Raw genomic sequence first — 27,896 nt, forward strand, 5'->3', positions numbered from 1 at the left:
ATGTCATCCTATGATTTCCTGTAAGGAATGCCCTTGAGACAGGAATTTCCTCCTCATCTGCTTTAGTGAAGGCTGCTGCAAGGAATTCATTTACCTTCTCTTCAACTGCTTCATCCCCTTTAATTATCCTACCAACTCCTTGGTGTGCTAGAGGGCTCATAGACACACAGGTACCACGGTTTATCGGCTTTGTGTCCTTTCACCACCCTCACAGACACTTGTCACTACAAGAGTGGATCTTAATATTGTCAGTGATTTCTAAGCACAGCAAAAAAACTCTTTTTATGCAAATCGATCATTAATATTAGTTTACATCTAAATTCTGTCAGGTTTCCTTCTGCATTTCCTTGGCAAAACCTTTTCAATTATGCAATCCAGAACCGGGCTCCCAATTTCCATGAAGCTGCATTATTCCAAGGACTTCAGCTGCAGCTGAAGTGGTTCTTCATGCCAAGAAGAGCGCCTTCAATATCTTAATGACAGCTGCTCAGTGATTTGGCAAGGACCCGTCTTGGAGAAGCCCTGATCCCTCACTTTTACTGCGTTTGTGCATTAAACAGACGCTTCTCATGAATTGAGTGCCCCTGTTTAATTACATTAATGTAATTTACTCCATCACACGGCAGAGTTGCTGCTTCATCAAAAGCCGTGCTGACTCATTTCCACAGAAACATCCCCTGAGTTGCTAAATATTCAACTGTCATTTCTGCAGCAAAGACGTCCATTATAGGGCATTCTGGCAACAAAGGGGCTGTCCAGGCAATGACCAAGCAGAAGAGGCATGGAGGGGGATGCTGCCAAGTTCCTACCCAAGTATTTGACAGCGAGCTTTGCTCTGACACCTTTTCCCTTTTGCACATTTATTTCAAACTCAGAGGCTGTTTATCTAACCCACCCTCTCTTACATGTTCGAGAATTCCCAGCCTGTCTGTTCAATCTCAAGGGATTCTTGCCATATGACGACCGCTTCCCCTCGAGCGAAGATTTTTCCTCTCTCGCTCCCAGGCACAAACACCCTCTACAAACGTAGAGTGTCTCCATTCCGCACCAGACACACTCGGGTCTTGTAACAAGGACAAAATGCAAAGAAGTCAGTCCACTCTCTCAGCCGAAAGCTGAAGTTACCCCTGATTCTGCTGCATTCAGAATTAGAGGAGGAAAGAATTATGCAACTGCCTAGCACCAATCCTCTACATAGCCATGGTGTCTGTTTAACGGGGTGCACCACCGGGATGTCGGAGTGTGACTGAGGGAGCAGGAAATCAGTAGCCAGAGCTGACTTGGGGATCATCAGCAATGTCATGGCATGGTTCAGTTTTGCCCGGTTAACCCCCATGTCCCGGAGAAGTTACAATGGGGGTAACTCTATTGCACCCACCTGGACTGGCGGGGCAGGCCCGACATGCCACAGGGTTGGTGGCCAGTGCCTGCCCTCAGCTGTTGTGCAGGGTGACTGGCCGCTCTGACACACCGGCCACGCCCCACCCCAGAGGCAGCTGCATTGCAGCGCGGGGCGAAGGGGTCCGGCTGGCTCGGGGTGTGTGGGGCGATGGGATGAAGGGCGGGGAGGAGGAGGAGGAGGAGGAAGATCTCCCCGCAGCAGCAGAGGCCGGGGACGCTCAGGACAGGGCCAGGCGGCGCGGGGCGCGGCGGGTTCGAGGCCCGGCCCAGCCCCGGGGCCCGGCGCGCTCCAGCGGGGCCATGGCGCGGCTCTAGCCCGGCCCCTTAGCGGCGGGGCGGCGGTTCCCGGCCGGCCGGGTTTGCGGGCGGACAGGCCGGGCCGCCATGGCGCGGGAGCCCGAGTTCGTGCTGCGCTACCTGGCCGAGGTGGAGGAGCTGGCGGAGGAGGTGCTGGCGGGCCGGCAGCAGGTACCGCCCGGCGGCGGGCGGGGGCAGGCCGCGGGCGGAGCCGGGGAGGCCCGGGTGACTCCCAGCGAGCCAGGCTCGGCGGCCCCGGGGCCCGCCCCTTGCGGAGCCGAGCTAGGCCGGCGTCGGGGCCCAGCGGAAAGAGGAGCGATGGGGCCGGGCCGGGGGTTACAGCCGGGCCTGGAGCCGGGCCGGCCCCGCGCAGGGGGAACCAGCCGCGGCTGCCCCAGCCTCTAGCCCCGGCCCGGCCCCCAGAGCTCGCCCCGCTCGTCGCCGGGGTGACTTCAGCCGTGTGAAGACATGGTCACCCGCAGCTGTGAGACATGGGGGCGGAGGGCGGGTAACAGGCGCCTGTGTAAGAACAAGCCCCACTTACCAGGACTGCCCCCGTAACACGGGGACATCTGGTCACCCTGGAGTTCACCCTAGGCTGGAGCGATCTGAAGGTCGGCGTTTCTTTTCCAGATGGTGGATTTGGATCTGAAGCGGAATCAGAACCGGGAGGCTCTCAGGGCTTTGCAGAAGGACCTGGACCCTTCTGGTGAGGGATCCCTCATTCTCCAGTGCTAACGCTGCTCTTCGCCTCTGAGACATTTTCAGCTTCTCTGACACGAAGTTGCGGTGTTGTCTTTCTGATTGACACACCTGCCCGCAAAGGGGCTGAGGTCCACATTTCCAAAACCGGCAGGTACAGATTAAGCACACAGGTGCACCTGCATTTCTGTGGATGTGACTCTGTAACTTTGTGCCCCAGAGTCTGAGTGGAAGCAGAATTGGTGAAAGGTCAATTATGGTGCTTAACCTAATAGACAATTACAGCTCGTTTATACTGTGAAAAGTGAATGTACAAAAATTGTACCTTTATTTCTCAGCTGATCTGCACCTCCTCGGTACTCAGTCATGTTTGCCTACTTTGTGGATTGACGTACATTTTAGTTAGAATAAACATTATAATTTATAAATTGAGCAGATTGGATTAGGAAATTACAGTCAATAAACATGGAACAATGAATGCCATGTTTAAAGTCACTTCTCAGAGTAGAACTGCATTTTAAAACAGCTATCTTTACCTGATCTCTGTAGTAAGTATTGTATTGTTTCAGAGTGTTGAAACTAAATAAGGGTGTTTGGAAATCAAATGTGTATCTTTCTACTCTGAACTGAATGGGTAGAATGTTTGTGGTGACTAACTCATTCTTGCACAGGTCCCATGAGACTGAATCCCACTTAATTGCTCTTAGACACATACCTAAATGATTCTGCAGACTGTTGTGTAGCACAGAGGGGTCCAGAAAAGCTAGCCTGCTGGTTAGATTTTGCATTTATTTTACCCAGCAGGATGCAGAGGAGCAGATTTCACTATGAAAATTATCTACACAGGCTGTCTTTCTGTTTTCAGATAAAACAATGGTTTGCTTTGGAAACATGTTTATTCAGCTTCCAAAATCAAAGACTAAGGAAATGATTCAAAAAGGTAAGACAGAAACCAGATTTCTAAAACCTACTTGTAAACTCTCTTGCACCCTTCGGTATTGGACAAGTTTTTTGCAAACTCTTGGACACACACACAGGTGTATTGTGTCAGAAGTATGGTACTTGCACTGAGCCAGTCTGTCTTTACTGACTTAGTGCTTTTACATACAGAACTTTTATTCTTGCCACTGTCTGGAGTTTTAGTTCCTAGATAGCACTTCTCATCCCTAGGCCTCAGAGTGCTTTACAGAGAAGGTTAAGTACCAGTACCCATGTTTTACAGATGGGGAAACTGAGGCACAGAGAAGGGGAGAAGATCGCCACACACAAGTCAGTGGCAGAGCAAGGAGTAGAATTCAAATTTACTGACACCCAGGTCAGTGCTTTAACCCCTGGACCAATCTGCTTTGTGAGCCATGTACCCGCCTTTACTTTTCAAAGTGCAGCACAGCTTTTCTTCAGTGCAATTCAGTAGAAGAGGCACTTTAACGGGGCTGTGAAGTGAGGTGGCCTCTGTCCAGGTTGTGCACATAACTGAGACTTCAGTATTTTCTGACCTGAGTGTTTAACAGTGCAACATTTACACTCTTTTCTAAGGAATTAGGAGATTAAATGCAAAAAGCTACATTAATATTTGACTACCTGGGTATAAACTGTACAGGAACAAATTAGGTGAAAGAGTTGGGAGAGCAGTGCTGGTGAGGAACTTCAGAGGGACCCAGCCACCCTAGTAAATGGGCAGTACAATGGCAGATTGAATTCAACAGTGACAAATGCACATTAGAGGGAATAATTTAAACCCATCATACATTTTACTGGGATGTACATTACATGTCACTGCTGAGGAAGAAGACCTGGACATCACTGGGTACTGGTCTACAAATCCTTTGCAGCGTGCGCAGCAGATGTGAGAGAGACAAACAATGTTGGGATGGATAAAGGAACGGGCTGGGGAACAAGACAGAAAAATCTGAATGCTATTCTCTATCAATGGGGCACCCTCCCTTGGATACTGTCTGCAATATTGGCCACCCCATCTCAAAGAGGATACAGCAGAATTAGAGAGGCTTCAGAGATGAGTGACAAGGAAATCTCTGCTATGAAAGGAGGTTGGGTTAGTTCCCCGCATTGGTAAAGAGGGGATGACAGAAGTATACAAAAATAGAAGGGTGAATGAAGGTAGATTGGGAACTTGTATTCAACTTGTCTCTAGAACATGAGGAACAAAGGGGCATTTAATGATTGAAAGGGGGCATGTTTTAAAACTGGACTCGATACAGGAGTAACTGGATGAAATTCTCTGATCTGCACTATGCAGGTCAGTCTGGGAAATCATGATGGTCCCTTAAAATCTGTGAAAGAGGGTGGGTTTAGAAGTATGAACTGTTTGTATCATCGTAGTGTCCAGAGGCCCTGATCATTAGTTACTGTGCACTCCCCTGCACCTCTCCCCTCGCCCCCCCAAGACAGTACCTGCCCTAGACAGCTTACTGTTACTTTTAAGAATCACCTGTCGGCTCCCAGTACCGACATGGCATATCTGTTAGCAGGTTGTAATGCAGTTACGGGTGAGCCTGTTTGGACTCCACAACCTTGTTTCTCTTATCTTTCAATTCATTATAATTAGCTGGAAGGGAACATCTGGCAGGAGCGTATTCTGTAGAAAGAGAACTGTCTACCTAGGTTTTTTTCTATATGACAAAACAAATGCAGCAAGTTTAATGGGAGCAAGAATCCAAGGAATAGGCAGCAAGGAAGAGTTCCCCTTCACTCGTGGTTAAAATCTGAACACAACATAAGGAGTAGCTGAGAGCTGGCTGTTTGTGTTGGATGTTGCCTTAACTCGCTGCGCTCTAGGATGTTTCATTACCACCATCCTCACTGTCTTCTCAGATCAGGAGCACTTGGATGAGGAAATAAACCAACTTCGGAAAGAGCTGAAAGTGAAGGTCAACCGTCTCTTTGAAGCTCAAGGTACTTGTGAAAGGTTCAGGAAACGAACAAGGGGAGGGGAAGAAGAAAGGGGTCCAGAAATCCATGACATATATTCCGAGAACCACTCCTCTCCATTCTCTTTACAGCAAAAGCCCCACATTGTCCAGTTTTGTGGGCATGTGCCTGGGACTGTTCTGTCACAGACCCCTCTGCCCACCCCTGATAACTTGTCAGTTGTTTCCAGTGGAGGGTAGTTCAGTCAGTGATGACCATGGGAACAGTTCTGTGAGTTGATACAGCCATGTCTTCTCCAGACTAGTTGAAAGAGTTCTCTAAATAACTGCCGGTACAACAGGCGCCAGTTAGCATGCTTTTCACCACTATCTTTATTTCTGGCTTGTTCTCCCCTCAGGCAAACCTGAGCTGAAAGGATTTAACCTGAGCCCCTTGACCCCTGAGGAAATGAGAGTAATCAATCAGATACTGGAAGGACGAAACTAGAGCTTCATCATGAGAACTTCAACGTTGCTGATAAAGGTGCATTCAGACTGTCACACCCAGTGCAAAATCTGTGGACAATCTCCAGGTTTCGTGGGAGGATATATTTACTCCTGGAATCTCTCTCGAGTGGTATATTTCCTCAGCAGTGTGAAGCATTTGACTTCTGAAATCTTTCCACGGTTGGAATCATTAGGGTCTAGTGTTGACCATGGATTGGACACTGCAGTTTTGTAGAGACAAGCGCTAGAACACTGGCCCTTTTAGTTATTTGACAGCCTGCCATCATTGGGGTAGGAGTGGGATTATAATAATCAGAGGAACAGGACATTCCTAGCTGCATCTTTTTTATGTAAGAACGTCTGTAATTTAGCTCCGTAGCTAGCTCATTCTATTGGCAGGAAAGGGAGTAGGAGGAAAAGAACTCTGAATCCATAGTGTCTTCAAAGAATAAATAAAGAAGCTTTGAGTTGTATAAGCCTGTGGTGGTGGGAGAATTGTTCAACTAAATTAAACTGTACACTTAGGAAAATTCCTGCATTTTTTTTTAAGTGTTCTTCTGAAGGGGCATACTCATGAGTTAGGAACCTGGGCCTACATTTGTAAGACGAGATTTGGGAAAAGCGGAGTTGTTTACGTTCGGGAAGGGGACATAAGTATATAAACCAATGAATGGTCGAGAGAAGAAAGATTAGGTATCTCTACTTATGCTGTCTTGATACAAGAAGAAGGGGCTAGTCAATGAAATTGGTAAGTGCTTAATTCAAAACTGAAACAAGGAGGAAATATTTTCTTCACACAATTAGCCCATGGAACTCATTGGTACAACATACCCTTGAGGTTAACAGCAGAATTCAAAAAAGGATTAAACATGGTAGATAACCAGGCTCACCAGAGCTACAGTAAGTTGTATTTGAAAAATTACACCCTCGTGCTTCAGGGTTTCAGACAAATTCTAACTATTTGGAGTGGAGATGGAGGAGTGTGTATATCACCTGGGGGGAAGATTATCCCATAACTGCCTACAGCAGGTTTTCTTGAACCTTCCTCTGAAGCAGATGGAAGCAGCTGCGGCTGGCAACAGGATGCCGGACTAGATAAATCCCATGTCTGGTAATTCCTGTGATCCTAACTGCTCTAATGAAATGGTAAATATGACTGCTTATGTTTGCGCAGGCATGGGGGAGAGGAATGTACAGTGACAAGAAAAGTCTGCTGTCCTCTCGCTCTAGAAATGAGGGTTTTCTTCCCCACACTATCTCAGGCAACGTTTAGTAAATATTAAGCATTATAAATATTAATATTCTCTTCAAAATACACATCTTTTCAGTTAATGCAAAAATGAAAGGAAAAGAATTAAGGTGTTTCCACCATGAGCAGCACTCCTTCATATTTCATCTCTTCAGTATTGGATAGTGTAGATAATGGTTTGTCTGTTATGTCATCTTATTGCTATTTGATTTGGAAAAAGTCAGAGATAAGGTTGAAACTTGATTTCCTCTGTATACAGCAAAGGGAGTTTGTGGCCTAGCAGAATCACTTTCACTCTTTTTTATCTTCAGTGTTTGCATTGCTTGAAAGTATGCACTAAATTAGTGAAATGGTTTTAGGTGGGGAATTTTAGTTTAAACATTGGCTTAAATTTGAGGGTTGGGGAGTGGGCATAGCCAGCAAGCCAGTGAAACAACTGCATCTGCTTTTGTAGCCTTTTGTACACTCAGCACAGAGTACTGTAGCTGATCCTTCATCTTTGCCTAGCACTCAACTTCCTGCTGGATTGGGTGAACAGCTTTGAGCACTAGCCGCTTACACTTTAAAAAGAACAACTGTAACCGTTAGCTCCTCAGCCAGTCTCCCCCGCCACTTCGAAATGCTAGGCAGGCATATACACCACCCTCTACTGCCCTGTCCAGTTTTGCACAAGTGTAAAATGTAAGGAAGGGCAGGAGCAGTGGGTTTGCATCAGAATAGGCCTCTTCCACTCTCCTTAAGCCAGCGATTGTTTCGATAGCTCAATCAGCTTTCCTTGATTGCTTTTTTAAAAGTTAGCTGCATTTAATTAGCTAATGCAAAAGCTTGTTCAGAGCTATGACCACCAACTTCCAACTGCTAAAAGAAGAACTGTCCACATAGGCTTACATTCCAGATTTAGACGTTAAAAATAATTCTCACTAGTGAACAGCCTTACCTGTCGCTTTATAGAAAATGACCTCTCTTCTGCAAGAAAAGTGGTAACATGTTACTTTTCCTGTCTCAAAAGGTACTAAATCCCTTTGTTATAACTGCCCTCTTAACAGAACCAGAATAGTGGAGTCACTCTCACTGCCTTCCTAATATATAAGGGTAAGGATATTGTTACAGTATCATGGTAACAGGTCTTATGATCTGACCTGTTTCTGTAGGAGTAGGAGGCTCAAATATCCACCTTTCTTAAAAGGTTCCATTTTACTGAGCAGAGTCAGTATAGCTCCTTTTATAGCTTGCACTTTAAAGGAAAACTAGTCATGTCAATAACCTCAGCTTGAGCACCAGTGAAGCAGCACTTCTTCTGGATTTCTAACAGCACTGAGGCAGTAAATATTTTATTCATACCCATTGCAATGTATACAGAGTCAAAGTGATGGATAGGAGTGCATTTTGTCTGCAATGTGGAGTGTACAGCTGATCTATAGCCCTATTTAGTAGCCAGAAAATGATGTTCCCTTCATGCTAGCCTGCCAGTTGACAGCCTGCACAGTGGAACAAAACAGATTAATTCTTTACTGAAAAACTGGTCGATCACAACAGAACATAAGCAAAATACCTGACTACATCATGTCAAAGTTAAGCCAACCCACTCCTATTGTTGCTCTGGCTTATGAACAGAATTAATTTGCTGTTTAATCAAGATTCCCAGGCAGGGGAAACTAAGGAACTAAGAAATGGCCAGCAGACCTCTGCTGAGGCAGCAAAACTGTCCAGAGACAAATGAGAACTGCAGCTCTCCAATATGAGGAAGAGGGAGTGAAAGAGCTCGATCTTCAGTGACTTCTCTTGCCTGATGCTCTGGATCAGATTAAACTTTCTGCTGTGTATGAAGAGGTTTGAAAAGCTGCTTCAGCTGCTTTTTCCTGTCATTGTTGTAGCCTGAAATGAAAGCATTAACAAAGCCACATATGACTTAGTCCCTCCAAAGGGTGATGAGCAGAGACAAAGCCATGCTTCCATTAGTTAGCATGAAGCTACATACTGAAGGCATATTTAACTCCTTAGTGCTATGTGAAAACCTGCAAAAGGTGCTTTCTGCCTGATTGAATTGGGGGTTTAAGAGTCTCATTACTATTTGCTATCAAACAAGAATATGCAACCAACATTAGAAATTTGCATAATACAGTTGTTACCATTTTTATGGACTTTTGGGAACGGTTTTTAAAAGGAACTGACAGGTATGGAATGCCTTTGTGGCTCAAATGAGGTAAGAAGTATTTGCAAAAATCTAACTACTGTCTCCGCCTCAGCTTTTGTCAAAACTCCTATTGTTTGATCACTTACATTTGGAAAATGTTCACCCCCTCACATGGTTACTACATCCTTCTAGCACTACCGCCTGTGTTATAATTCACACCTGGTCCATTTGCTCTTGAGGGAAAAGTGTGTGTTGCACACTTGCTGATATATAAACAGTTAAAGGCTTTGAGTGAGATGCCCTACCATCTGCGTATGAGTGAAGTACCTAAACATGTGTTTGCCGTGAAGCTTCCATTTACTGGTGTATCCACATTTCCCTCTGCTCTAATGACCGGACCATCATTCCACATCAGGTCAAAGCCCCCGACACGCTTCTCCTTCCCTGTCAGCCTGCAATATCAAATACAAGGTGTTAGAGTACATGAGTAATGGTGACAGGTAGCTGACTGATTCACTGTCTGCACATTGACTGGAAACCTGTGCATATAAGGGAAAAAACCAAACAGCTGAGAGCTGCAGTGGACAGATATTTACTATTAATATCTTGGTTTAGCACCATTGCACGTTCAATTTGTACAATGATGCAAAGCAAGCTTCTTGGGACAGAAGCCTGATTACGTAAGGCATGATAGGAAGGAAAGTTAAAGGACAGAAATGTGGTCTGAGCAATAGATTGGGAGCCAGGAATTCCAGTTCAAGACCCAGCTCTGACACGAGTTTCATCTGTGGCCCTGAGAAAAGGCCACTGGCAGCGCGTTCTCAGTGGTTCGATTTCCTGATATGTAAAACTGAAATTTTATTAGCCTGTTTTGCAAACGGTGGGTCCTGACCCACCAGTGGATCACAGGAAGGTCTACATAAGTCACATGGCCTTATTAGCCATGGGTGAGAGTCAGATGAATGCCACTATGACAAGCCTACAGCCCTAATTATGATCTTTTGCCTACAGAGGACCAGAGCAGATACATTTCACACACTTTGGTAAGACTCCTGCAGAGCAGTAACTTTGCTTTTTCACTCACCTGCCCTCCATGTCCACAATATGCAATGTGTCTTTGAGAAGGCGACATTTGAGCTCATAGTCCTCCTGACTACTGGCAGTGAGTGAGGGGGACGCGTTAACCTCAAGAAGCCAGCTGTAGAGAGAAGAGCAATGAATGAGAGGGAAGCAGACAGCTAACCGATCTGTCCACCTAACAGAAATATCTATCTATGGAAACCTCCCTCCACTGCTGGCGGGCAGGAAGGGTAGAGTGAAGTGATAGGAAATTGAGCCCCAACCCTCATTCCCGTACATAGAGCCAAAGACCGTTCGTAGCTCAATTGTAATAAAGAGAAAACCCCTCGAGCAGCCTAAAAAGTATATGAGTAAAACTAAAGGTTAGATGAAACAACTTCCTTCTCCCACACCCAGGTAAATCACAGGATACATTTTAACCCTTTCTTCAGTGCAGGGATGTGGATGTATCTTGGCAGTAGTTTCCTAACAAACTGCCCAATATGACTGCGTGGATCTGTAAGTACCCACATAAGCTGCTCAGATGACAGCAGCAAACTGCAGTATTATAGTTACACCACCGTGATTCATTCCAGTTCACCTCAACTCAGTTTGTTTCTTGATCAATGGAAGCTACACAAGCTCTTTCTGTGCAGACTGTCACTGCAGAAGCAGTAGTTTGGTTTGAGGCTATGACTGCAGCGGACTAGATTGTACAAATTTGGGTTACCCGAGGCCACAGCTGAGCAGCGTTTATTAGCTCACTTTAAATAAAGCTATCCCTAGAGGCACTGCAGAGACGTCAGACTGATGCTGACAAGCCATTGAGGGTTGTAACTGGAACACCGGCTACTACACATTGGGAGAGGAAGGAAGGAGAGGACGCTTAAAGGGGTACTGTCAACTTAAACCATGTTACACAGATTTCCTTATCAGTGTTACTAATAGCACTTTGTGATGAAAACTGAAAATCATAATCTAATCTTGTTGCTTTTGCTGCTCTTTGTTTACTTTTGCAGTGAAAGCCTTTTCCACTTTCACATTCCCACTGTTGCAATATTTGGGTTTATATGTTTAAAAGCACATTTTAATAGATGTATATTTTAAAAACTATTTAAATGTTTCTAGTCAGTTGTGTGAAAGTTTGTTTTTATAAAAATCTAAGTTGAACCAAATTTGAATATAAAATTTCTTGTTACACTCTCTTAGATTCCTGGGGAGGCTGTTTCCCATAGTCATCAACAGGAGAAGTAGCCCACGTAGGTCTAAAACTCTGTAATGCAGGGCTGCCTCTTAGCTAACCCTTCACATAATTACTCTTGAGGTCATGGCAAGTGTACTAAATATCGAGTCCTATCAGTCTAATAGTGGTGCTTGGATGAATCTCAGTGTTCATGGGAGTGCTACTGTAATACAGAGTTACTGGAGTTGTTAGTAGCAAGAGGGTTCCGGTGAGCCTCCTTTCACTGGCCATTGCTAAGCTGTTTAGGCAGCCTTCCTGTCCACAGGTAAAGCAGCCTTCCATGCACTCTATGCCACCTGCATGCTCCCTAACATCCTTACGGCTTGAGATCCTGGTCAATCAGGATATCGTATCCATACAATTCAAAGCAGTGCTTGTCGCTGATGATCACTTTCTGAACACTCTGTAAGCTCTTGATGAAAATGTTGTCCATTTCTGCAAAGAGAGTCTCCACCACTTCTGCCCCATGCTTGGCAGTCAGGTACTGTCGGAACCGCTGAATCATCCACTTGCAGCCCTAACAACACAAAGACAACTGTAACGAGCTGTTCCTACATACGTGGCTATGCATTTCCTTGCCTACCTGAAACAAATCACTCAATATTCTCTACAGCCAAAAGAAGATTCTGGATAGAAGCCAAACATCCAGAAGGAGATGTTACTCTCCTCTCAGTGCATCTTGGAAAGGAATAATTGAACCTTAGCCTAGAGAGAGACTGCAGTCCCTGCTTGGAAAGTGGTGTGAAACCAACGATTAGTCTCAGAATTGGGAGTGGTATTTTAATAGTGATCACCATCCCACCTTCTCTTTCCATCAGAGTTGCACAGGAGATACATCTAGGAATTCCCTTTCCAAAGGACCAAGAAATATTAGGCTAGAGACTTAGAGGAGGAAAAGCATATGAAATGGGAAGTTCAATGCAAACCTTCATGTCTATAAAATTTTAACCGTATCAGATTCACAAAGAATGTTTAAATCTGAGATCTCATTTGTTTAAGAGTTTTTCTTTGTTCCAACTGCAGGTGCCCCAGAAAATAGTGGTTAGCAGTGACAGATGACCACTAAATATGCTATGCTAATCTTATAACTGTGGTCATAGCAGTGAATGCTAAGCAGCTATCGGTCTGGGTCTCTGACAAGCACTGTCCAAAAATGAATTATTTGTTGAGTCAGAATGCTAAACACCACAGAGTAGTGCACAGTTGTAATGGGACAGTTAGAGCAGAGCTTTCACTCACTGGGTCTCCTGAAACATCCATCAATGACACATTCATCAGGTATCCTAGGACAGTCAAGGCAGAGCATCCATACAGCACATCCTCAGGGAATATCAACTACCATACCAACTGCACAGTAGCTGGAACAACCAGGCCAGAGCAGGTGCTTGCTTGCACTCCCCTGAACTACCCAGCATAGTGTGTGCATCTGGACACAGGCTGGGTCAACTGAAATAGCAAAATGAGTTTACACTCACCTTCTCTGGATCGTAGTCAGGCGCAGTCTTCTGCACTGCTACATTGGTGAGGTGCACATCTGGCATGAGGTGGAGGTAAGGATCACAGAGACTGAAAATGACACTCTAAACAATTAGAAATTGAATTTTGGTCCTAAACCAGCCTCCTTTGCCCCCTGCTGCCAATGAATCTATCCTCCCTCCTCTAATCGTGGTGCTTCAGCCACCTGGCCTTTTCCCCACCGCCGCAGGAAGACCTCTTGGTGACAAATTAAGAGAAAATAAAGATAAAAATGGAAATTATAAACAACTAAGTAACAAAGCCCAGAGCACGTATTAGCCCTCATGGACTCTTGTGATGGACTCACATGGAAGCACTTCTCCTGGAAATGCTATCTAACCTCTGTGCAGAGCACCAGTGCCCAAGAATCTTGGATGTAGGTCTGCTCTGGGTTGCCTCGTTAAAGCAACCCATCTTTTGATCACACTGAGAAAGAATGAGCAAGTTATTAAACTTTTTACCAAGGAAAGTGGTGGATTCTCTCTCTTGAGGTCTTCAAGTCAAGACTGGGTGCCTTTCTGAAAGAATACGCTTTAGCCAAACACAAATATGCTTAAGTTAAACATAAGTTATTGGGCTTAATAGCGGGATAAATGGGAGAAATTTAATGGCCAGTGATATACAGAAGGCCAGACTAGATGATCCCTTCTGGCCTTAAACTCCATGAATCCATAAAAAAAAGCAGGCTACAGTAAGTGCACCTGTAATAATAAAGTGGGACTGATCTCCCAGGGCCCTAGCTGACTGACGTCTCTGGAGATCCACTGACACCGGTATGCCAATGACAGAGGGGGAGAGCGAAACAAGGTAACAGCAGAACAGCCAGTGAGAAACAATAGCGGAGGATGAGAATTCTGTAAGTATCCAGAAGTCAGGAGACAAGAGACAAAGGTACTTGTTCTTTTGGATCCCTTTCCCTCCCCCGCCCCCAGAAATACTAAAATGGTACATTCCGTTCCTTAGCAGCTGTCCTGTAACACACAAGGACAGGTCAGGATACAATGATCATCTATGCTACTCAGAGTGAAGCGTGTGTTGGAGAAGCGAGCAAAGCCGTCTCGGTATAACCAGGCCTTCAGTGGGATGTACTGAGAGAAGGGAGAGAGAGAAACTGAGGGTGAATAGCAAGAAAATCCAACCTAGTCACTGCAATAAAAATACAATGGACTTCTGCACTTACAGACATCACTAGAACATAAACTCTCAAGTCAAACTTTCGACCTGTGAATATAAGAGAAATATATAGCAATATAACATAGAGAAGTTTGTGCTATTCATACCTAGCATTACAAACACCCAAATTAGAATTTGTCTACACAAAGCCATGCACCAAAATAACTAAATGGGTCTTAAGTCACACCTTTTGCTATTTTGGTACAAACCTGTGTGAGACATGAATTTTGGATTAAGAGTGTCCTGCTGACAATTTAAATCAGTAGGATGCTCTTGAGCCAAAATAAGTGGCCACACACAGACTTGCACCAAAATAACAAAAGTTTTGCACTAAAACCCATTCAGTTATTTTGGTGCCTGGCTGTATGAAGACAACTCTTAGAGAGGAAGCTGCTACCATATGAGAGTGGGCCTGGACTTATCTTTAAATATGTTGGCATGTGTGAGATCTAATTTTTGTTCATAGGATTACCTCGGTATTCTCAAAATCCTTTTTGAGTAGGACCACTAAACTACCACACCAGCAGCACTGATCCAGTGCAGCATTCTAAGCCTCACAATTAAATCTATCAGCAAGAACTGACCATATCAAGTCTTAACCTTCGTTAGACAGAACTATCTGGGGGAATCTCCCTGCCTATGTGACAGGAATATCATACGTGGAGTGTCTCTCTCCATATGTCAGGCAGATACAGCCTGAAACAAGCATCTTACCTCCTATTAAATATGGGTTTTCAATATAGCACTGAGCTACATAATTCTCTACTTGAGTTTCATCTTTCTGATCATCTGTGCGGACCCCGTCCTGTAAAATAAAACAAGTTATTTCTTCTCCATGGACAAGATTGAATGAGGAGAAAAATAAAATCACAAGTGCACACAGGATTCTCCAGTCAGTCCGCCCCAGTTTTAGATTTCAGATCAAAGACAAAACATCCCAGCTTTTGGTTTCTTGGACAGTGAGAAAATCGGTTGTAACCCTGGTGGATGGTGATGCGTGTTACATGTGAGAGCTGCAGATGGGGACAGTGAGCGACTAGCAAAGGTACTAAGATAAAATTACAGTTGGAAGACCAAAGCTTTAGGTGGACCTTCCCCCAAAAAATCTGGTGGTGCGAGAAGAGAAAGTACGTATCTCACCTTCCTCCACTCAATGACATCTTTGAGTTTTCGGAACAGAAAAATGCCTCTCCCTTGTGACCTGGCAACCTGCAGCACAAAGGAGACAGGACGTGTTACTTGCGTTGTTCTTCACTCACCTCCAGCTGGGAACAAGTGGTTACTGAAAGAAATCTTAATTCTGTAGCACTATGGCAGCTAATTGAAGATTCAGGTTCCTGCCCATTTTACAATTGTTGGCAACTCTCAAACACAGCAATCAGCATTCCCTTCAGGAACATATGCTGTTCTCTAAAAGGTGATTATGGAAGCATCCATTGCACACCCTGATTCATCACCCATTTGGCATTCGGGATGCTGTTCAAAAAGTTAAAACAGGAGACTCGGCAGGAGGCATTGGTCAGTAACACCATACTGCGGCACTGGTACAGCATTTACTATTAGTTATTTGTATTACCTTAGCACCTAGGAGCCCTAGTCCTGGACCTATTTGAGGGGCTGTCTTGTGGGTAAGAGACAAAACCCAGGTGCTGGCCATTTAGCATCATTTAAAATCTGTTATCATAAGAGTGTCAACCCCAGTCCTTGCCAAATTCCTCCTCAGGTAATTACATTCTGCTTCCCTAAGTTCTCCCTGCAGTTTCACACTGGTTACTATATTCTATTTCACTTGCTGTCCTGAACTGTTGTGTTGTGCTGCTTGGTCCTCATCCTGAGAGATGCTGAGCACTTAACTCCTCGTGAGGTCAAGGATATCAGAATCAGGACTTTCAGGGCTGCCATTTCAGAGGTGGGTGAACTGGTCCATATATTTATGCAGCAGATTGTGAGGCTTACAGTTTTGTAAAGCACTTTGAGCTCCTTGGATGAAAGGCGCTATCATATTAATATTAATTATATAAAAAGTCAGCCCAAAACCCACACAATTCCAGTACAGAAGATTATGTCAGTGCTTTCCCCTGCTGTGTTTGAAAAGACTGAAGATGCTATAGCATGTAGAGCTATAAAAGCAAGTACTTGATGGTGTGTGGTGATATAAGGTTTTATTGGGATGGTGACATACTCAGGAGTGGGGGTGCCACGAGTGAGTTATACAAGTCATTCCAAAGAAGAGGCAATAAAACCTTTACATCACCACACACCATCCTGGGTTTTGGTTATTCCACATTTTAGATAATGGTTACCTTAGATTTTGTAAGTAGTTTAAAAAGATTTTATTGGGACTGTTTTTCACATCCTTCTTTGTGTAAAGCCAAGTTGCCTTACTTACTACCTACAGGCCTTGGAGTGACAGTAAAGCTAAATTTTAAAAACCTCTAAAAATGAAGCTATTTTCAATAAATCCACTGGGACATGATTTTAAGATCCAATCCTTCATGACCACAGGAAGATAGGGCAAGAATAGAAACAAGCCACTTTACACCACTGGAAATCTTGGAATCCCAGTTCTCCAATGTGATAAAACAAGTGTTTCTAGCTTTAAACTGCCACTGAGCTAGGACAGTATATCATCTCTCTACGTTTAAGTTCCCATTTTTCCTGCTGTACATTTGTGGAAAAAGAAGCAAAGTGGCAATCTTTTCCCCATCTTTTCTTTTCATAGTGGCTGGCGGAAAGTAGCTCACATGTATAGACATAGGCCTGGTCTACACTTACCTGGCGATTCAGTGGCAGGCGACAGGAGTTATGCAAGTTACGCAGAGTAGCTTGCGTAACTCTCGTCGACTGCTGTGCTTCCCTTCTGCGTGTCGTCTTCACTGCGCTGCGCTGACGGGAACCATGTTCCCGTTGACGCAGCGCTACACCACTTGAGGGGGTGGATTAACAGTGTCGACTTCTGGATCAATTGAGCAGGTCTTCACCGACCTCTCAATTGATCCAGATAGGTCGATCTGATGGCAACAGCTTTGCCGCCATCAGAATAGACATACCCATAGTCCACATCCATGGCTTAGTGGGCAGAATGCAGTGAGGCTGTCCCATGGGACCAAATAAGAGAAGTAAATCACATGGTTGCAGAAATAAAGTAATACAACATATGTTTGTGATTAAGCGATATTTGGGCTCTGGAGGTGTCACAGTGGCATTTAAGCAGAAAGGAGATAAAGCAACAGTCGGTCAGGAGAGGTGCTAGAGAACTACAATAAGCAGCAGGAGAGAGAATGAGCTTGAAGACTACCGCATTTGCATTGGACATTAAAAGTGGTCAGATGCTGGCTCTGATGGACCACCCGAGGAAGGAAATTCCATGGACCACCCACTGAGAAAGTTCTACTATCGGCCTCAGATGAGCTCAATCCTAGGGACCAGAATTGCATACACACCTTTCAAACACAATTACCGGTACCACACACACAGAGGCTATCTGAAATGGCAAGATCTAGGGCCATTCAAAAGCACAGAGCGGCATAAGGAGTAACACGAAGTTTATTTTTGCTTGCAAGTTTTGAGCTCAGCCACAAACTATTGCATTCCAGTTGTTGGTATAATTTCTGTGATCGCAATCTTTGAATATATTCTCATTTATTGTATTCTGGTTATTTCCAATGATAATTGAGGTTGTGGGCACAAAATGTAAGCTTAATATAAGGTTCCTTGTTGCTGATTAACCCAAATTAACATTTGTAGACTTGGATAATCACTAGCTGTTATCCTCATGGCTGTAATTCAATTGTTAGTTTGCATAATTGCCTCTCTTTCACTACTCAAAAACCCACTTTTACTGATAGGCCTGATCTGCAGAGTGAAACAAACTATCTTGTCCCCTCCTGCCAGACCTGCTGTGTAGAGCAAAGTGACTGTCTTGTTAAGAACACAAGAGTGGCCATACTGGGTCAGACCAATGGTCCATCTAGCCCAATATTCTGTCTTCAACAGTGGCCAATGCCAGATGCTTCAAAGAATGATCAGAACAGGGCAATTTATTGAGTGATCCATCTCCTGTCATCCAGTCCCAGCTTCTGGCAGTGAGAGGTTTAGGGACACCGGGAGCACGGGTGGCATCCCTGACCATCTAGGTCAGGGATGCCATTGATGGACCTATCCTCCATGAACATATCTAATTCTTTTTAACCCAGTTATACTTTTGGCTTTCACAACATCCCCTGGCAACGAGTTCCACAGGTTGACTGTGTTATGTGAAGAAGTACTACTTTATGTTTGTTTTTAAATCTGCTGCCTATTAATTACATTGGATGACCTCTGGTTCTTGTGTTATGTGACAGGGTAAATAACACTTCTTTATTCACTGTCTCCACACCATGCATGATTTTATAGACCTCGATTATATCCCTCCTTAGTTGCCTCTTTTCTAAAATGAATAGTCCCAGTCTTTTTAATCTCTCTTTGTATGGAAGCTGTTCCATACCCCTGATCATTTTTTTTTTGTCCTTCTCTGTACTTTTTCCAATTCTAATACATCTTATTTTTGAGACAGGGTGACTGGATCTGCACGCAGTATTCAAGGTGTGGATGTACCATAGATTTATAGAGTGGCATTATGACAGTTTCTGTCTTACTATCTATCCCTTTCCTCATGGCTCCTAACATTCTGTTAGCTTTTTTGACTCCTGCTGCATGAGTGGATATTTTCAGAGAACTATCCACAGTGACACCACGATCTCTTTCTTGAGTGGTAACAGCTAACTTAGACCCCATCAGTTTATATGTATAGTTGGGATTATGTTTTCCAATGAGCATTACTTTGCATTTATCAACACTGAATTTCATTTGCCATTTTTTTGCCCAGTCATAGAATCATAGAAATGTAGGGATGGAAGGGACCTCAATAGGTCATCTATTCTAGTCCCCTGCACTGAGGCAGGACTAAGTATTATCTAGACTATCCCTGACAGATGTTTGTCTAACTTGCTCTTAAAAACCTTCAATGATGGAGATTCCACAACCTCCCTAGGTAATTTGTTCCAGTGCTTAACTATCCTTACAGTAAGGAAGTTTTTCCGAATGTCTAACCTAAACCTCTCTTGCTGCAATTCTAGCCCATTATTTCTTGTCCTATCCTCAGTGGTTAAGGAGAACAATTTATCACCTTCCTCTTTATAACAACATTTTATGTACTTGAAAACTTTTATCATGTGCTCCCTCAGTCTTCTCTCCCCAAACCAAACAAACCTAATTTTTCCAACCTTTAATCATTTTTGTTGCTCTCCTCTGGACTTTCTCCAATTTGTCCACATCTTTCCCAAAGTGTGGTGCACAGCACTGGATGCACTACTTCAGTTGAGGCCTTATCAGTGCTGAGTAGAGAAGAAGAATTACTTCTCATGTCTTGCTCACAACACTTCTGCTAATACATCCCAGAATGATGTTCACTTTTTTTGCAACTGTATTACATTGTTGACTCATTTAGTTTGTGATCCATTATAACCCCCGTTTCTTTTCTGCAGTACTCCATCCTAGGCAGTCGTTTCCCATTTTGTATTTGTGCAATGAATTATTCTTTCCTAAGTGTAGTACTTAGTATTTGTTCTTACTGAATTTCATCCTATTTAATTAAGATCATTTATCTGGTTTGTCATTTTGAATTCTAATCCTGTTCTCCAAAGCCCTTGCAACCCCTCCCAGCTTGGTATCGTCTGCAAACTTTAAGTGTACTATGTATGCCATTATCCAAATCATTTATGAAGATATTGAATAAAAGCAGACTCAGGACAGATCCCTGCGTGACCCCACAAGATATGCCCTTCCAGCTTGACTGTGAATCATTGATAACTATTCTCTGAGTATGGTTTTTCAACCAGTTGTGCACCCGCTTTCTGAAAGTCCAAGTACACTAAATCCACTGGATCACTCTTGTCCACCTGTTTGTTGACATCCTCAAGAATGTTGATAGTGGGGTCACTGGACAATCAAGGCGCTAAAGGACCACTCATGGACCAGATCTTGTGCACCACTTAGGACTAAATCAAGAATTGCCTCTCCCCTTGGGGGATCCAGCACTAGCTGCTCCAAGAAGCAGTTTTTAATGGTGTCTAGCAATTTTATCTCTGCATCCCATCCTGAGGCGACATGTACCCAGTCAACATGGGATAGTTGAAATGTCCCATTTTTATTGGGTTTTCTACTTTTGTAGCCTCTCTATTTTCCCTGAACATGTGTGTTATCAACCTGGTTAGGTGGTCAGTAGTACATTCTTAAGCTATACTCCTATTAGTCAAGCATGGAATTTCTATCCATACAGATTCTATGATACTGTTTGATTCATTTAAGATTTTTTTATATGTCCCTTTATGCTTTCTTTCACATGGAGTGCCACTCCCCCATCAGCCCAACCAGATCTGTCATTCCTATATATTTTGCACCCTGATATTACCATGTCCCATTAATTATCATTGTTCCACCAAATTTCTGTCGTGCCTATTATATCAATATCCATGTTGTGAGTCTCACAGATGGGTGTAGATTTAATTATGCACTATGGTGAAATATTCATGATGTTAAATGTCTTGAATCATCTAGCAGCAGGATAGTATTTTTAGGTTCCATTCACTCTCTTGGCAATTTCTAAAAGAAGCACATTTTTTCTTGGTCCTAAGGATATGCATCCAGGTGGAATTTACTGCATACTGCACAACTCCATTTATCTATAGGTCTCAGGGGACAAATGGGGTTTCAGAAGGCAGGAGGAGCCAGCCGCTGGATTCAGAAAAGGCTCTTGCTCCTCAACCCTAAAGCGCAATGAGGAAGAAATGCCAGCCAGATTCAGACCAGCTGGCTTCACTAAGGAGTGAACAGGATGCTCTCTAGGTCTCTCATCCCACAATGCAGTGAGAAGAATGCAAATCAGCTTTTTAGGCTGACTGGATTTAAAAGGGTTACATCAGGTGCAGTGTATCTCTTGTAAAGCTGCTGGCATTCCCCTCCAGTATTACCTCAGGGATCACAATAGACTTGGTTAACACAAAGGCCCTCTCTTTCCCCCCCAATGCACAGACAAGGTATAACTGACTGATTTCAGAGGAGTTCCTCTAGGGATGAATTTGGCCATACTCTGCCCAATGAGAGCCCCTGGGGAGTTCCCCATTGCTTCAGCAAATCAGCATAATCTGAATCTCAACATAGCAACTTCTTACTTCCACAGAATCTCCCCACCAAAATCCTCAGACTACGTTTCCACAGCTGAGTTACTTTGGCTCTGTGAATAAATGGGGTTATTTTTCAGTTTTTGAAATAAGTTATTACAAAAGAAGAAACATCAACCAGAGGATTGGACAAAAGTGCTCCCTCTTCTATGCCCACCTGGCTCAGAGCAATGCCTGCTGTGGATCTGTGTGCATACTCTTCTCTCCCCACAGAGCACCCAAGTGAACAACATCTCTTCTGTATTGCCCCTTGGACAGGACCATACTTACTGGTTTCATAATCCAGGTGATGCCAGGATTCTTACGAAATTCTTCCACAAACAAGTGGTACTCTGAGGGCATCTCAAAGGTTTTGGGGAAAAAGTCACATTTTGTTGCCTCCAGCTTTCCTGCTTCCCTCTCTATCTGCTTCCGAAACCTCTTCAGGTTCTTCACTATGTAGTTCTTCCGAGTCAGCTGAGTGGAAAGAGGAACACAAGTGCAGGCTCAGCAAATGCTAACACAAATTAATCATCACTCTTCTCTCACTTGAATTGCCCAGAAGATGAGATGTTTCTGGGGACATTTGGTAATGGATCTCAGCAGTGATGTCACAGGAGGTTAACTAACACAGAAAAACAATGGGTAAAGTTAGAGATTCTTTCCTTCTTTCTGGAGGAGTCTGCATGATTGGTGTATGGATGGTTTTTGCTGGGTTTTTTGTTTTTTGGTTTTTTTTACATTCTCAGGAGCAAGGGAAAGCTGTAGCAATCCACCATGCATTATTTCTGGTCTAAAGCCTTTAGGTATAGCCACTGTGCTGATTTCCAGGGCAGACAAGTATTACGGCCTGTCTATACTGAAAATACAACCATCTCAGATGACCTGGTTGCAATGTTATTGTCCTCAGATACATTTAAAACATAGTTCCATTTTGTAGTGCACATGAGATCTTAAGTGTGTTTCTGCTTCTACTAAAGTCTTGGACATGCTTAAGGTCCTGCCTGCACTACATTCTGGAACGGTGCTATAACTGTACCAAGGAAGAACTGAGCTACCACACAACTGTCCTTGTAGTGTATAGGGGTCCTGGACTCCTGAGACAGTCCAGCTCAGTCTTCATGAGATTTCTCAGATGTGGACTACTATAAACGTAGTGTAACATTGCTGGACAAAGCCACTCTTCTGTTTCCTGGAATGGCAGAGGTCGATAGATACTGAAGAGGGGTTAGCACAGCAGTCAGGAGGGGATTCGTTTTCACGACATAAAACATTACAAGGTGTTTTCATCCACAGGCTTTCCCCACGGAAGTTTACTGACAATTTAAAACTGTTTCCCCAAACAATCCTGACCCGTATATTTCACCCCACCTCATTGTGGTTTCTTACCTCGTAGTGGTTGCGAAAGTGGCAGATGCGAACATGTTCATCCATGTAGGTATGGTCAAAATTCTCCCGAAGCCAGCTGACATCACACCAGTAAAAATCCCACTCACTCTCCCTATAAAGAGAGGCAGAGACACAGCCTGTAAGGCAAACGCCAGGTTCTAAATCATCACTACACCGACCCATCGTGACAGCCACCAACTGTCATCATCACCACTGCTTCCTTCTGTCCTGGCAGTTTTTACAGACTAATAAAAAGTTTTGGCACACAGGATCAATCAATGTTTTGTTTGTTTATTTTGTTTTTTAAAAGTTTAGGTTGTTAATTTTAATTGTTCCCATTGTAGCCAGGTCTGTTTTGGTCTGAATATAGCAATGTATTAGGTATGCACGAAATAGTCATCATATTGATTTTTGCCTACCAGAAGTTCAGCTGAAACCATCCAATTAGTTAGACGAGCAGAAGCTGAACTCGGAATGGAGTCACAAAGATCTGAGTCTCCTTCGTAGTTCCAATGTCCAAAGATTGTTATTCTTGGAAACAGATCCCCAAGGATCTACATTTGAAATTCGGATACTGATTACATCTCCTTCCGAGTTGTGTTTGCACGTTACATGCCAAATTCTGCTCTCATCTACAACCACTGAAGTTAGTTCCCTCAAATTCAATGTATGGCCGTCTTCCCCTGAGCCAGTACTACATTGTTTAATTGTATTTATAAAATCTTGCTTAAGGGATGACAGATCAATAGCAACAGAACTAAAACTGAAAACCTGCAGTTAGCAGCCCCTAGTTTTCAAACACAACAAATCAGTGAAAAAAAGAAAACGCTAGAGACAGGATAAATTACTGCAATATTAAATTAGAGCAGGAATGAGAGAGACTGGCAGAGAAAAGTGTGCTGTAATTTTCAGCCACATTTAATAATAGTGTCAAACTTGGCTTCTTCTTCCCCCACTGAAGCAGCATTGAGATCAATTGTTCTGTTGATGTGGACAGTGCCAGTCATCTTCAACAAACCAGTCAACCAGCCTTCATTCTAAAAAGGGTTGACCACACCTGGTCTACAGCAGCGATACAACAGAGTTCAGCACAAACTGACAAGGAGTCATGTTGGACACACATTTGCAAACATGGTTGAAAATTCTGGTGTAGACACAGTTGACCATGGCAAAAGAATAGGGAAGACAAAACCAGCTGCAAAGAGAAAGAATCTGGAGCTTACTCTTTTACTTCAACCCATCCTGGCCTCTGACGGAGGATGTCTAAAATGGTGTTTGTCAGCGCACATTTGAATCGGATGCAAGCTCTTGGTTCTCTGAGGGAAAAAATAAATAAATAAATAAAAGACACCATACACTGAAGTCCAAGAGCACACCTGCCACAAATGCAGATCGGATTCTGTGCCTAGTTCTGCCAGACTCCCTGTATGACTTTAGGACACTCACTTAATAATCCCTTGTGCCTCAGGCTCCTAATCTGTATAACAATGATAATAATACTTCCCTATCTCATAGAAGCGTTGTGAGGATAAATTCACTAATATAGACAAGGCATTTATATACTATGGTGAGAAGCAAGGATCCTAGAAATCAGTTTGGCACAGAAAAATGCAGAATTGGTGTTTTCACAGAGAATCTTTAGTTTTTACTTTTTGTGAAAAAATAAAGACATATACAGTAGAACCCTGTTTATCCGAGACTCCATTACCCAGCTCTCCATATTAACCAAAGCCGAGCCACCTGGGGCTCAGGCTGCCAACCTTAGTTCGGTTAATAGGGAAAGCCGGATAATGGAGGCTTGGATAAACGAGGTCCCACTATATATTAATAAAGCATTGTGTTCAACTAATACCTATATATATTGTGGCTACGGAAACTAAAGTTCAGCCATTCATTTTAATCTCGGAAAATCGCAGATGTTTGGGTTTTTTAATCGGAGAATTTTGGGGGGGTTTTACCATGGAAAACTAGGATCCTTGGTGATAAGCATAATAGAAAAGCCTGTAAAGAAAACAAATTTTAAAATGAACTGTGCTGAGACAACCCAAATCATTTTCATGTATGCCTTAACTAGTACATGTAAATACAATGTAATCTCCTGAAGTGCAAAGCATCTCACTCCTCTTTTTACTCTCATAGTTCAGGCCTTCTAGTTATTCTCTAATCAATAAGGTAACCTACAGAACAAATAAAATTACTTTTCAGCCATGCCACCTTGTACTGTGATCACATCCAACCCTGCAAATAAAGCCAAAGGTTGGTCAGTGCAGGCAGTACAGGGATGTGAGCTTCCAAAAAACACCTTTGTGCTGCCAGAAGTGGTTCTACTGACTCTTTCCTCCAAGTCTGTAAGTAACCAGTGCCTCTAATTGTGTTATGAAGTGCTGTGATGCTGGAGGTACTATTTTTCAGATAAGATATAAAATCAAGGTACTGACCACTTGTGGTCATTAAAAACACCATGAAACTGTTTGAGTTAATTCCAGTGTCCTGATCAAGTTCCATCTCAAGGAATTATTTTGCCTATCTAGAATTCCCCTTGCTGATTCAGCTGGATACAGTCTATTTCTTGTGCTAAATTGTTATGCAGTGTTGCCAAGCACTGTTAACCATTTGCTGCACTTCACCCCAGAAGTGGCTGCATTTTAGTGACATGTGAAGTGATTCCCTACACATAGTCTGAATATCAGTTTATTAAATTTGGGATTCTTTGGGATAAAAAAACCAGTATATAATTGTAAGATCATTGTTAGTGGTGGGCAGAGAAACCATTTCATGGGGAATTTTGAAATTTATTTCATTCCAATTTAGAACAAAACGCCAACATTTTGAAATTTTTGAGCCTTGGCTCCAGGACAGTCTGCTTGGAATGGCACACCCTGGAACCCCGAAGTCTCTGACTCTGCAGTAATCCTTTTATAGGGCTATCCCAGAGCCATGGACTCTGGAAACCCATCCTCCCCTAGAGCCTGCCAAGGAGCTGGGCAGGCAAGCTGACAAGAAACCAGGCAAGATTCTGATGGAAACATTTTGCGACCTGCCTCGCTGCCAAAGGAACTTTGTCAAAATCACACTGCTTCCACAAAACGTTTAAATTCCAACCAAAAACATAATTAATCGGCATTTTCCCAACCAAGTTGAATCATTATCACAAAGATATCTTAGTAAGGAATATGCAAGCCCAGGGATCTATGGCTGAAGCATCAATACCAATTCACATTTGAAAAGAAGCGTGAGCATCAAAGGCAGGCAAAACCCAGTCTATGAAAATACAGTAGTTGTGGAGGGAGTAGTGATTGCACAAAGGGCCGCTGACCAATTCTCTCAATGAGAAACCAATGGGAAGTGATATGCAGTGTATATACATACCTATATATATACCCACCCTCCTCACGTCCATGTGCAAACGTTTCATTTCAATCTACTTTCAGGAAAAGAATCACTCACCGTTCTTTCAGCTTCTGGTAGCCGTAGGGCCCTTTATGGCCTGCGTTCTGCAGCGAGACAAGTCGAGAAATAATTGATGACGGTTAAAGGGGGAGAATAAGCCTGGTGCAGAGTAAGTTGTGGGCAGCCCATTGGAGGGCACTGTGCCCTGTGCCGTTTCGCTGGTCTCTTGACCGGTTTCTCGAGGACGCCGGCATACCCAGCCCCAGCCAGGCAGCGCCGAAGGGGACCCAAATGTTTCAGGGCCTGGTCTGTTTTCATGCCATGGCCCGTGTGGTGCCGGGCGCAGCACAGCTGGCGTTTAAATAACAGTAACAGCAGCGCCGAGCACATTATAAATCAGCCCCTCCCCCCAAAAAACCACCCAACCTCAGGAGATTAACCAGGATACAAGTGGGGTCCCTGGGATGGGCTCCCCCTTGTCAGGCGGGTAGAGACCGTCTTTAATGCCCTGCCTCCAGGAGCGGGGGCTTCCAGCTCCCCCCCCCCCCCCGCTAGGGCCGGAGCAGGCGACCCGGCCACCGGGGGCCCTTCGCTGGGGGCTCGCCAGGCTGGGGTCTGCCGAGCCCTGCCCGTGACGGGGGCCCAGCCCGCTTCCCCAGCCCGCGCCGAGCAGCGCCCGGCCGCAGGGGGGGGGAGAAGCAGAGGCGGGCCGGGGACCGGCCATAGGGCCCGCGGACCGCGCTGCCCCCACCTTATTCTTCGCCATGGCGCCGCCTGCCGGCCGGGGGGTCACCCCAGCGCCGCCGCCATCTTGCGCGTCCCGTCCCCATGGTAACCAACCCCTCCCCCCGCCTGCCGCGCTGGGGGCGGGGCCGGGGGCGGGGCCTCCCTGCCCGTGGGCAACGGGGGTGTCAGCAGAGCCCTCCGTGCCCCCCAATACAGGACAGGCACCAGCTCTGAGCATGCCCCCCCTGACTAGGGCACCCCTGCCCCTCACACTCCTGCATGGGCCGTGCTGCTCTCCCGGGGAAACTGAGGCACAGAGCTAGTCGAACCAGCACAGCCTCCGACCCCGGCCAGCGCCCAGCCAGACCCAAGCTCCTGTCCAGCTCCGGGGCGGTTGGCCAGGCCTGGCCGGCGTGCCGCTCAGTGCTGACCCAGCCCTCGTGGGTGCTGCTGGCTTGCCCGGGGGCGTGGGGCGGCTGGGGGACACAGGCGTAGACTGGGAGCGTGCTCACCCAGACCGTATGTGTGCATGGTCTCAGGCACCACATCCATGGAGGGTTCCTGGTCCCCACTTTCTCTCTGTGCTCCCGGGACCTCGCGCACCACTCTGCGGAGGCTGCAGGGTCGCACCCGGCAGCACGAGGCAAGCTGGTACGCTGGGGAAGGGAAGTCGCGCCTGTGTGAGAGTGATACCAAGAGCTGGAGTTGATGCCAGGCTGCGAGATTCTCTTGAGAGGCAGGAGTCCTGGTCCCAGGGGGCACAGGCAGGAGTGGGCATCCCTTTGAGCATCCAGCTGGGTGGCTTAACAAGCCTTCTTTGGAAGCCAGCAAGGGGGACAAAGGGTTTTGTTATTTCTCCAACACTGAGGCTTTGTCCAGGTTTGCTTGGAAAGCAGCCGCACTAAGTCAGCAGACGGCATGGCCTTAGCACGCCCACATGAGTGCTGATGGGTGGGGTTTCTCCTCCGTTGTCTCTGCCCTGGCCAAGAGAACAACTGGTACAAGGCACATTAGAAGCAGCTCTGCCATGGGGGAGGGAGGCGGG

At 44.8% G+C, this 27,896-nt stretch overlaps 2 protein-coding genes across 2 annotated transcripts; one reads left to right on the top strand and one right to left on the bottom strand.

The window, feature by feature from the left end:
- The first annotated feature begins 1,539 nt into the window (after positions 1-1,539).
- Positions 1,540-6,304, top strand: PDRG1 (p53 and DNA damage regulated 1). Its single transcript, XM_067553976.1, has 5 exons — positions 1,540-1,869; positions 2,332-2,407; positions 3,266-3,340; positions 5,233-5,313; positions 5,687-6,304. Exons 1-5 carry the CDS (start codon positions 1,786-1,788, stop codon positions 5,773-5,775), a joined length of 405 nt encoding a protein of 134 aa, XP_067410077.1. The 5' UTR covers positions 1,540-1,785; the 3' UTR covers positions 5,776-6,304.
- A 2,310-nt stretch (positions 6,305-8,614) lies between these two features.
- Positions 8,615-26,956, bottom strand: TTLL9 (tubulin tyrosine ligase like 9). Its single transcript, XM_067553975.1, has 14 exons — positions 26,877-26,956; positions 26,183-26,229; positions 23,959-24,051; positions 22,736-22,847; positions 21,638-21,823; positions 15,288-15,356; positions 14,862-14,952; positions 14,155-14,195; positions 13,975-14,062; positions 12,935-12,993; positions 11,780-11,976; positions 10,242-10,355; positions 9,485-9,609; positions 8,615-8,898 (listed from the first exon to the last, which is right to left on the bottom strand). Exons 1-14 carry the CDS (start codon positions 26,889-26,891, stop codon positions 8,828-8,830), a joined length of 1,308 nt encoding a protein of 435 aa, XP_067410076.1. The 5' UTR covers positions 26,892-26,956; the 3' UTR covers positions 8,615-8,827.
- Positions 26,957-27,896: the final 940 nt, after the last annotated feature.

Source organism: Emydura macquarii, unplaced genomic scaffold (genome assembly GCF_026122565.2).
Source record: "Emydura macquarii macquarii isolate MOO-44397 ecotype Brisbane River unplaced genomic scaffold, CSIRO-AGI_Emac_v2 contig_1483, whole genome shotgun sequence".
Classification (NCBI taxonomy): Eukaryota; Metazoa; Chordata; order Testudines; family Chelidae; genus Emydura; species Emydura macquarii.